This window comes from Haplochromis burtoni, unplaced genomic scaffold (assembly GCF_018398535.1).
Source record: "Haplochromis burtoni strain Fernald_Lab_line unplaced genomic scaffold, NCSU_Asbu1 Contig_67, whole genome shotgun sequence".
Classification (NCBI taxonomy): domain Eukaryota; kingdom Metazoa; phylum Chordata; class Actinopteri; order Cichliformes; family Cichlidae; genus Haplochromis; species Haplochromis burtoni.
In genome coordinates, this window is record NW_024582428.1 from 874,799 (window position 1) to 885,487 (window position 10,689).

At 39.7% G+C, this 10,689-nt stretch overlaps 2 protein-coding genes across 5 annotated transcripts; one reads left to right on the plus strand and one right to left on the minus strand.

Annotated features, from left to right (window-relative positions):
* The first annotated feature begins 90 nt into the window (after positions 1-90).
* LOC102307576 (protein jagunal homolog 1-B) lies at positions 91-2,657 on the plus strand. 2 transcript variants are annotated; one of them, XM_005937326.3, is made up of 4 exons: positions 91-218; positions 762-859; positions 2,008-2,080; positions 2,124-2,657. In XM_005937326.3, exons 2-4 carry the CDS (start codon positions 771-773, stop codon positions 2,538-2,540), a joined length of 579 nt encoding a protein of 192 aa, XP_005937388.1. In that variant the 5' UTR covers positions 91-218; positions 762-770; the 3' UTR covers positions 2,541-2,657. The 2 variants fall into 2 exon arrangements, with proteins under 2 accessions (XP_005937388.1, XP_005937389.1); XM_005937327.2 differs by having other exon boundaries at positions 94-218; positions 2,151-2,657.
* nfkbiz (nuclear factor of kappa light polypeptide gene enhancer in B-cells inhibitor, zeta) lies at positions 1,994-10,633 on the minus strand. Of its 3 annotated transcripts, XM_005937325.3 has the most exons (12): positions 9,419-10,632; positions 8,890-8,986; positions 8,653-8,804; positions 8,169-8,248; positions 7,521-7,867; positions 6,662-6,767; positions 6,435-6,581; positions 4,723-4,786; positions 4,463-4,632; positions 4,198-4,308; positions 3,874-4,041; positions 1,994-3,785 (listed from the first exon to the last, which is right to left on the minus strand). In XM_005937325.3, exons 3-12 carry the CDS (start codon positions 8,726-8,728, stop codon positions 3,747-3,749), a joined length of 1,308 nt encoding a protein of 435 aa, XP_005937387.1. In that variant the 5' UTR covers positions 8,729-8,804; positions 8,890-8,986; positions 9,419-10,632; the 3' UTR covers positions 1,994-3,746. The 3 variants fall into 3 exon arrangements, with proteins under 3 accessions (XP_005937387.1, XP_014193916.1, XP_042077376.1); XM_014338430.2 differs by having other exon boundaries at positions 1,994-4,041; positions 9,419-10,633; XM_042221442.1 differs by lacking the exon at positions 9,419-10,632 and having other exon boundaries at positions 1,994-4,041; positions 8,890-9,412.
* Between the last annotated feature and the right edge of the window lie 56 nt (positions 10,634-10,689).

Below are 10,689 nucleotides of genomic sequence, written 5' to 3' on the forward strand. Positions count from 1 at the left end.
CAGAGAAATGCAATCTGCTTATCAGAGGAATTAAATGGTTAACATATGACAGTCACAGGAAAGCAAGAAGATAGAGACCAATCAGGGTTTGACACGTCATACATTCTGTCTGTCATCCCTCTTTCCTTGTATGAAGCTGGCCAGCTAGCTGCTCTGTAGCCGTTGTTAACCAGGTTTTTAACGGTTAAATGCTTTTATTCTGTAGAAGAAAATAAAAGGTAAGTGCCGTTGTATATATCAGATGTCTCAACAGACGACATAATGCCATTGCCGGTGGTCTGACTCGTATTTATCTCTCGCTAACACTACTTTTGTTTGACTTACAGTAGCAGTGAATCACTCACAGGCATTAGCTTGCTAGCCTAGCCATTCCCAAACAATTTGTAACTCAACTTATCGACATAAGTCATGGCAGCTGAAGTAAAAACGAAGTATCTTCTGAAACATTTAAGCTGACGTGCAGAGTGGGAAACAGGAGCGTACTCTTAAACGCTCCCCGTGCCACATTAGCAGCATTAGCAGATAACTAATGAATTAAACACCTGTATGCCGTGATTTAATAAGAGCAAAGTCCCCTTCCACCCTCATTTTAGAGCTTTGTCACTTCTACAAACGCAAACGTGAAGCTTTTAAAGTGTAAAATATAAGAGTAACGGTATTGCATGACTGACTGAGCAGTCAGCTCATTGCTGGAAATGACTGGCTTACTGATGTGTAATTAGACATTAGATGATGTTAAACCTGACATGTTTTGCCTTCAGATATCCATCATGGCTTCTCGGGCGGGTCCAAGAGCAGCGGGCACAGATGGCAGTGACTACCAGCACCGGGAGCGGGTCGCCTCTCACTACCAGATGAGGTTCATTTATTTGTCATTAAATGAGCAATAATCCCCAAATTCAACTCTTAAGGAATTATATTTATTTTATTTTTTTAATATTTTAACTTAAGTGCCCAAGTAATTAAACATTAGTAGTGTTTATCTGGAATCACTTTAGTTTTAATTAGTTTAAAAGCTGCTAAGTGTTAACTAGGGCCCTGTTAACTAAACTGATATAGATGACAGTATAAAAATGTATACCTCAGTTCATTCAAGGCTTTCTTTCATCAGTGTACAGTCCTGATCATTCAAATCAAATAATAAAACAAGCTTCACTGTTCTTAAGTATTAAACTACTAATTTGAAAAGCTAAAAAGAGCAGTACAGCTGTTCTAAAACCAGAATGTCAGTAGTATCTCATTTGGCGTCACAACTATCAGCTGGAGAGACTATTCTCAAGAGCTACTGAGACAGATGCTACAGGAACATGTCAACATGTCCAGCATCTCATGGACTACTTACTGCAGCCAGTCTGTAAGGTAGTATATCTAATTAGGGTGGTGCCTCATCTAATTTGGTGATGTGCAGAAGCTCCAATGGGGACTCTGCTGCCTCCATTCCTGTTCAGCTCATACACGTCAAACTTTCAGGAAAAGTCCAGGTCATGCCTCGTACAGAGATACTGATGATTCTGCAGTGGTTGTATGTATTAGTGATCAACATTTAAAGGAAAAGTTACGCTGCACAACCTGTCTGACCTGGGACGGGATGTGGTCATTATCTCATCTCGTTTCACAAGTTATTATTTGTAAAACAACAAATATGACTTTGAGCACAATGTCGGTCAAGGTGATCATTGTAAGCTTGAATAAATTCTGAGTAATGCTGCAGGAGAAGTCGTGATTCTTTTGAATCATGGACCCACAGGCCTCTTGCAGTTGCGTAAGCTCATACTCCTTCTGGATGGACAAGCCAAAGCAAATACAGCCTTTTGAGAAGTACTGTTTCTGAGACATCAGAAGCATCGGCCTGCTTAAATAAGTATATAGTAATTTATATCTAAGAGATTCTTCTGAGTGAGTGATTTGTTGCTATGCAAAGGTTTCTGTATTTAGGAGACTTTGATCCACTAAATTTTGAGTCGTTTAAAATCTAACATCTGATTGGTCTTTCTTTTATGTTCACAGTGTTTCCTTGAAGTCTGAAATCCGTAAGCTCAACATTGTCCATCTGCTGATCTGGGTGTTGATGGCAGCTCAGGTAAGCATTCTTGTGCAGAAGCATGTTTTACGTTCTGTAAAAGTTGAGTGTGTTTTCATTTCTTTCTCAGGTGACGGTAAGCCAGCTGAACCTGGTGTCCCACAAGGTGGTGGCCTCTCCATACCAGTGGGAGTACCCCTACTTACTGAGCATAATACCCACAGTCTTCAGCTTCTTGGCACTGCCCCGTAACAACATCAGCTACCTGGTCATCTCCATGATCAGCGCCGGGCTCTTTTGCGTGGCGCCACTGATCTACGGCAGCATGGAGATGTTCCCCGTGGCTCAGCAGCTCTATCGCCACGGCAAAGCATACCGTTTCATTTTCGGCTTCAGCGCCGTGTCAGTCATGTACCTGGTGATCGTCATCGCCGTGCAGGTTCACGGCTGGCAGATCTACTATAGTAAGAAGCTGCTGGACCAGTGGTTCACCACCACACAGGAGAAGAAGAAGAAATAAATTCAGCCGAAGCATGCTTAAACTCCAGGGTCAACTAGTTTGAAGGACAAAGAGGATCTTAGAGCCAAATTGCCAAGACTAAGAGACTTTATTGTTGTCCAGCTTGTTTTTTTTTTTTTTTCTATATTTATATTTGACAGTGATTACATCATTGTTTGAAGAAAATCAGTCCTTGGACAGATTGTAACCACCACCTTCCCCTCTGTACATGATTTCTGACATTTCATCATTAACAGCAACAAATCCTAAAATGTTTTGTGTACTTCATTACTTTTAAGTACTGAGAAAATGCAAATCACATGCAGTAACATTAAAAAAATGTTTAGAAAATTAGAAATTGTAGTAAAAATTCTGGGATTCGGCACCATATTAGTCAAATATTCCTCCAGGTGACTTCGTCCATTTCTCCAAAATTGGAGTTGGAGGTTTTCCACAATGTGTTGGAGATGCACATAAGACATTAACAGGTGATTGCCCAAATTTAAATCATGCCTGTTTGATTTTTTTTATATGTATATGAGGCAGAGTCCCAGAATTCTGTATCACCCCTCCTATTTACAACCATAAAGTTGAAGCTTAACTAAAAATGTAAAACAAGACAATTCACACATCACAATAGTTACCTTTACAATAACACACAGTCATGAAGACAAAAACAACACAGTGTAATTGCATAGTTAGAAAAAAGTTGGTTCAATGATTTTTTTTTCCCACATTTTGCATATCATTATCAAAACATTACCTAGATATTTAAGATCAGAACTCTTACAAAGATTTAAGTTTAGAAAATTAAGTGTAGATTTGATGAGGGATGCACCAGTTGTTACATTTTGGCCCAATATGCCGGGGGGAAAAAGAAATCATTTGATACCTTTCAAAGTACTATCTCTTGATGAGATGGGTAAATATTTTCCACTGCATTAACAAAAGGATTTCACTTGGTGCTAAAATATTCAAAAATTAAAAAAAACAACCCCAAGATTCCTTTCCAAACTCTTAAAACCTGTAAAGAATAATCACACTGACCCTACTTGATAAAAGTAACAAAAATTTTACATAAGTACAATTTTTTTTCTTTTTTTTTGTAAGCATTACACCGTAATGAACAACTCGACATGTTTCACTGAAACAACCACCATCTGCCTTGTTTGGCAAATCATATTTATCATACTCAACTGTCTGACTGACAGTGTTCTTCAGCTTTATTTAAGCATTAACATGTTTTCCTTTCAGGATCTGTCGCACCTGCAGGAAAAAAATTTGATTTTGATTTCAGTCAGTAAACAGTGCCATCTGCAATTCCTCCAGCATGTATGTGAAGTGACACCCTTACCTTTTCCCCAGCAGGACCTTCAGGTACCAGCTGAGACGGCAGCTCATTTTCTAAGTTCCTAATCCCAGGATCGGCTCCCTTTCTCATAAGCAGCTTCACCGCTTCGGCTTGAGTTTTGTGATTGGTCAGAGAGCTGACGATGTGCAGTGCCGTGTTTCCACTGAACGTCTGAAAGGAGTGGACAAGACACCACATGTTACTGTTTGTGTAGTTTTTATGGGCGCAGTTTGGAGCTGTGACAGCTGGGAAACTTTCTCTCTGGTTTCTTGTAAAAGGCAGCAATCCACCCTAAACATATTCTTTGTCATGAAACAGTAGGCATACCTTAACATTTACAATGGACAGCATTGTTGGTTGGTCAAGAAAAATCTTCAGCAGCTCCACATTTGCCTCCTCAGAAGCCATATGGAGAGAAGTCCGCCCACTTTTCAGATCCTGGAGAGATTAAAAATAAACCAAATGAAAACCAGATTGGAAATTTAGATCACTGTATCTTAAACCAAACCACAAGAGACGGGGAAAACCCGAGCAGTTTGGTGTGGAGCAGGACCAAGCCAGCTAAATGTTCCCCTGAAGTGGTAATACTTACCTTTGTCCCACAGGAGGCGCCCATGTTCAGCAGAATCTTGATACATTCAAAGTACAAGCGCTTTCGCTGCCCCAGCTCCGCGGTCATGAATGTGCAGGGATTTTCCAGGTTCCTCAGATCCTTCACAACATTGTTGTGAGACAAGACGGCCAAATGAAGAGCAGTCAAGCCTTCCAGACACAGAAACAAATTACAGAATTTAATCACAAAAAAGGCATTTAAGCATCCTAAAGTTTTCAGTCACACAAAAACACACTCACCATCGTAACTGAACATTTCTACATCGATCAGTTCCCCATTTCCTTTTAAGGCCTTCCAGATGCCCTGCGGAAATATGAGTGAGACTAAGAAAATATTCTTAATACAACTAAAAAAAAAAAAAAGCATGACTGCAACACTAAATTCTATTCTGACAAAACGTTATTTGGCCTACATTTGTCACAGTTGCAGGGGAAGTGGATCAGAGTCCGGGTTTATTATTAATTTTGGCGCCATGTGATAAGACAAAGGTCTCTGGTACATTTGAGGAAGCAGGCAACGTGTTTCACATTAACTCTCAGCAATACGCATGTTATACATTAACAAGATGAGTTGTGTATCTCTGTTGTCTTAAGGGCTTGAGATGAAGGCCTCTTTTTTTATAGTCTTCAAGACAAGACTTAAAGACTTACTCAATTTCTTGTTTTTGAAGACCTGTCATCCAAGAGCCTTCTTCGGTTAAACCTTTAGTGGGTTTGTTATCATGCAGCCTTAACTCTTTACCCTCTAGAAACCTTACTAGGAGTAACCCTTGAATTTAATGATATATACTGAAGTGTCAGAACTCGTCAATAGGGGTACAGGGGAGGACGTCAAATATTGTCTTTATGGCAGAACTCTTGTTAACTCTTAACAATGAATGGGATGGGTCAGCAATTCTCAGGACACACTCTACGGTAGTAACCATACTAGGGGTTAAAAAATATGGGACTCCGATCAGCTTTGAAAACTGAAGTATGTCTAGTTGCCAGTTTCAGCGCCTACAATGACCACTGGATTACTGACCTACACCGATATCTGTCTCCTGTTTAGGTTATGACATTTGATTAGTTCTTTGACACTAAACCCTCTGGTTTTGCTGCTCAGAATCAGAAAGTTCTGTTTCCCCTACTTGTAAGCACTCCATTGAGGAAAGCTGTCCCAATTCTGGCCCTGTGATGCTTAAACGTGGCAAGACTGTCGTCATCTATACGACTTGGTGTGGTTTCAGTGAAAATCTTCAGACTTTATTATGAAAGCTGAATTATGTTTTACAAAAGAAATGAATCCTGCGTTTGGAGTTTAGCCAGCCTTTCTCAATCCCCAGGTATCACCTAATGCCGTTTTCCATGGGCGTGGCTCCTTTACTCACAAGGTGTCATTTGCCAGCAGAGCTTCACGCCCTGGATTGGGGCAATAGTGAGACAGGTGTGCCACTCCCATCTCGCTAGGAGATACAACAGTATCTGTTACTTTGTCCTACTGTTGTATCATGGGAATACTATACTCTGAACAATCACCTTTTTTACATCTTAAACTTGTGTGTTTAAGCCTGTTGTTGCTATAGAAACAACCACAAATATTTTTCTTATTTTGCGTCAACAAGAACACCAGATGCCGTTCTGATGCAATCCCAAAGGGATTAGTGCAGGGAATTTCGCTTGTTAGGTAAATGTCTACACTGTATAGCCACTTTGTATTTGATAGCAGCAATTAAAGTTTGAGAATTTTTAAAGCTAACTTAAAAATTTCGTGTTGATCCAAAGCAATACTCTGAAAAGTTGCTAGACAGTATAATCTTGCACTGCTTAGCAATGGAATGATTTAGATTAAATTAGTGAATATTTGAAGCCTAAAGAGGTCAACTTTAAGTTTATGCTTTAACTTTTAATCAGCATTTAATCTATATATACATATGCAGGTAGGTAGGTAAATACTGATAGTGATTTCTTACCCCCAGAGTGAGATAGTGGCCTTTCTCAGCACACACATGCAAAGGAGCACGGCCCCAGCAGTCTCTCGTGTTGACCTGAGCTCCGTGAGCCATGAGGTCTTGGAGAATTAAGTACTGATTGGTGGTAGCCGCGATCTGGAGAGGGCTCTGTGGAAACACAGCTTACAGGTTAATGTGTCTTGATGTATGAAAACCACCATAAATCACAAGCCACTGAATGTCTTTACCTGCCCATTGTGTTCTTTAATGTCCAGAAAGCAAGTTCCAGCCATTTTTGCAGAGAGCACGTAAGCCAGAGCACGCAGACCTTTTGCTACTGCTATGTGAAGGAATCTGGTGGAAGGAGTAAAAAGGTCAGCTGCAGCAGAAATCCACAGAAATGCTGTTCATAGTATTTGGGTCAGGCTTACTGTACATTTGTGTGATTTCTAATAATTATTCTGCACTTTTAGCCAAGTAGGCCTGTTAGAGCTATTTTCCATTTGCTCCTCAATGATTTCCACCTTTGTCTGCGTTTTTTTTTTTTTTTTTGCTTAATTGTTTACCCTAAAAACAATAACTTTCACCTAGTGTTCGTGTGACTTCTCTACCTGTTTTCCAACCACTCCAACCTGTTATCCATTACCTTTGCATATTATAACCATTTAATCATCTTTTCCCCAACCATTTGAATATTTTGATCCGTTTCAATTGTTTGCTTTTGTCTTTGTAAACTCTTCACCCAATATGTTTATCTAACTGTTTAAAAATCAATGATCCATTAGCTTATTTTCATATTTTTGTCACTTTACCGGATAACTGTAGATATTGGAACCTTTTAGCTTTTAACCATTTAGCTATACATTTGCTGGGGGGGTGCTATTTAGCCTTCCACTGTTCTGTTACTTTAACCTGTTACAGCTAATCAGCCTTGACTTTTAGTAGTTTCACCCATGTAGCTTTTTACTTTGACCTAGCTCTGTCTGCCCATACAATTGTATCTCTACTTTTTAGTTTACTATTTAATCTTCTCACCTAATTCTATGACACTGATCTTTATTCAACTAACCACTGGTCAGGGTAATGCTTTCGTTCATGTATACATACGTGTCACCATCTGAGTCCTGCATGGACAGCTGCTCTAGGGAAATTCCTTCAACTTTGCGTGCCTCCTGCTGTATTTGCCATTGAAACAAGGTCATCCTGCCTTCAGGAGACGGGGTCCTTTGTTTGTGCAGGGGTGGATACTCGAAGCTGTGCTGCATTTGTTGATTTACGAGAAACTCTTGTTTCATTGGAGCATTTTCAGGAGCAGCAGTTGGAAACAGGGTGGTGGTATTTTGACTGACAGGCACTGGAGGGCTTAACTGATGATGATTCACACCAGTGGGAGAAGTTTCGTATTTTGGAGACATGCGTTTATGCTCCAAATTGTAGTTGTCCTGTGAGCAGTTCTGTTAATACAAGAGGATCAATGTCAACTTTTACTAGGAATATTAATAACTGGCTTATTATGGGTTGTTATTATTCATAATAAACACACTCATTTGGGCTGCCTTTACATGCAGACTTTTCTCAACAACTTGTACTTGGCTCTGAATTTTGCCAATTCTTCCTCATACTGGAGGAACTCAAAGCACTGCCATAACTCAAGACTTTACACGCTCATGTGCACCTTTATAAAGAGTTCAGATGAAGCCTTCTATATGTTCTATTTTCTGTACTTTACTGGTCTACTTGCACTCAGGGCCATACCTGTAGATTTTTACGTTTCATCATTAGCATTTGCTTCACAGTTCTCACCGGTGGCGGCTTCACATCGATGAATGAGCACCCTGTAGGGAAATTAGAAGTTTTACTAGCCTGGACATGAAAGACACACTGTGTCTTTCACGCACTGTAAATATGTGCCACCGCATAAAGCATCAGGTATTTATTCTTCAGTGAAAAATAGGAAACAGTGCATGCAGTAAGGGGGTAAAGTTCATTTATCAATAAAAGCTCTCGGTTGATTAGGTAAGCATTTAGTCATGTGGTGTGCTTTAGGCCTGGCACACAAAGTCAACAGTGCGACTAATTTAACATTCCCAAGTCTGTCTGACTTCCTCGTTCTATGAATCTCGAAAAATAAAACAGGTGGAATAAGGTGTTTGGAGGCAAAACAATGTGTGAGGTTAGAGTTTCAGACTTTTTAGAGCAGTGAATGTGTTATCAGTTTACTGAAATTACACAAACTCACCTCTGAAACTCGAGCCGAAGTGAGAGGCCAGCAGAGTCTGGCCTCCTGAGATTTCAATCCCTCTAGAATCCAGCATGTTTACGGAGTCATTCACTGATTCTCAGCTAGCGTTCTCTGTCAGTTTTCTCTGCTGCTCCCTCCACACACACAACCTGGAGGGTAAACTGCCTATTACTATAAATTTTATGAAAAACAAACAGCAGGTGTGTGATAGTGAAACATGTACAGGTGGCTCACCTTTCTGCTTGTAAACGCAGGATCAGAAACAAGGAACAACTGCAGCACAAAATGCCCCGCAACTGGTTTCCTCCTACACAGGGTTACTGAGGTGTGTCTGTTAAGCATTTCAAAATAAAGGTTTTACTTTATGCATAACTGCAAAACATTTATTCCAACTAAAGCCACCTAAATTCTACTAGTTTATGTTTGCAGCTCAAGGTGAAAGTCGAAATTAAAACACTGAAAACAAATTTATATGCAAATAAAGTACATTAAAGTATTAAAGTAAGAAAAAAGGCTCTAAAAGCAGTTGGATTTAAGCCTATTTAGAAACATAAAAGATTAGCGGCGATCAGTTTATATGCAAATGAACTTTACAGTTTGAATACATAAGCAAACTTATGAACAATGCTGCCTTTTAACACCACTCAGTCCCAAACGCAGTGCAAATTTGAACTAAGTACTCTTCAATTAAAGCAGATTATTGTTAAATATGTCCTGTTACTACATTAAACAGAAAACTTCCTCTTAGGTTCCAGAGGCTTACCTGTCAAGTTCTGCGCATCTGCAGGATGAAGACCTGTGTTTTGTTACTGAACACCTGCATATAACTGAAAGCTCAAGCTCTGGATGACTTTAATTTGTTGTTGGAGCAAACCACTCCCCTGTAACAGCCCTCGTTTGTTGGGATTTCCCCTCTGGGAGAGGAAGACAGGTTGTGCTAGACTTTAAAAAAACAGATCCTGCGTGGGCGTTATGAAATGCGTGATAAGGCAGAATGGGATGGCAGAAGGATAACGTCCTTATTCTGAAACAAAGAACAGACAGACAGATTTTTACTACAAATTTCTGCTCAGCTTTTTAATACATATTTTTAAAAATCTGCCTTTTTGTTGGTTCTTTGCCTGCTTCGACTACACTTGATCTGATCCACTTCAAATTTGGCAGGTTTGAAGTGGATGAGATGACTTGTTTAGATGAGCATTTGTCATATTTGTCATACATATAGCATTTGAGTTTTTGAATGTTTCCCATGTGGTGACTGTGCTCTGCTCCACTCTGTGTGGAGAGTATACGTCACCTCTACGTTTAACCATCACCGACAGGTACTGAACTTACCCAAAATGAGTCCTTTAATCCCGAAACCAACTCAAACATGCCTTTGAAGGAATGTGGAAAAAATGAGAGCCTGCCAAAAAAAATGTGACCTATATCTGCACTTGTAGGTTTTATTGTTTTTACTAGGCTAGGTTGCTGAGGTACGCAGGCTGGAAGAATTGTGTAAGGCTCATTTGTTGATTAATGTTGTCGAAACAGCATGTCTTGAATGACCCAGGCCCCGTAAAAGGTGTTTCACTTCCTTGTCAGTCTGTGCAAGTTGTTATTCGCTTTAAATCTGGAAACATATATTGATTCCATTTACAAGAAAGCTAATCAGAGATCAGGGTGTTAAGAGGCTTTGGCGTTAGCCACAATGTTTTTGGAAAGAGTTTGTTAGCTTGATTGAAAGTGTCCTTATATCCAATATCTCAATGTGGTAATCAGGGGCAAACTGAACAGGGTTGTAAGAACTGGAGGGAAAAAAAATGATGAAGCTGTATCATCAGGCTGTCTTAAGGAAAAGCCCGGTCTGTTGTTGCTGTCCGTTAATTAATGCCCTTAGGACAACATGATTGCATGCCTCTACCTAGCAAAAAGGTGTAGGAAGGGATCGTTTGTGCCAAGAACAATTATTAAACTGAGTAAGAAGATGCTGTGATGTATTTCTGTAGTTGTATTGAAGTTATATATACACATATATATATATATATATATATA

Coding starts and splice junctions, on each gene's coding strand:
- LOC102307576 (XM_005937326.3), top strand. CDS start 771: ATGGCTTCTCGGGCGGGTCCAAGAGCAGCGGGCACAGATGGCAGTGAC. Junction 860..2,007: donor GCCTCTCACTACCAGATGAG/GTTCATTTATTT, acceptor TTATGTTCACAG/TGTTTCCTTGAAGTCTGAAA. Junction 2,081..2,123: donor GGGTGTTGATGGCAGCTCAG/GTAAGCATTCTT, acceptor GTTCTGTAAAAG/TTGAGTGTGTTTTCATTTCT.
- nfkbiz (XM_014338430.2), bottom strand. CDS start 8,728: ATGCTGGATTCTAGAGGGATTGAAATCTCAGGAGGCCAGACTCTGCTG. Junction 4,633..4,722: donor AGAAATGTTCAGTTACGATG/GTGAGTGTGTTT, acceptor TGTGTCTGGAAG/GCTTGACTGCTCTTCATTTG. Junction 4,309..4,462: donor GCGCCTCCTGTGGGACAAAG/GTAAGTATTACC, acceptor TAATCTCTCCAG/GATCTGAAAAGTGGGCGGAC.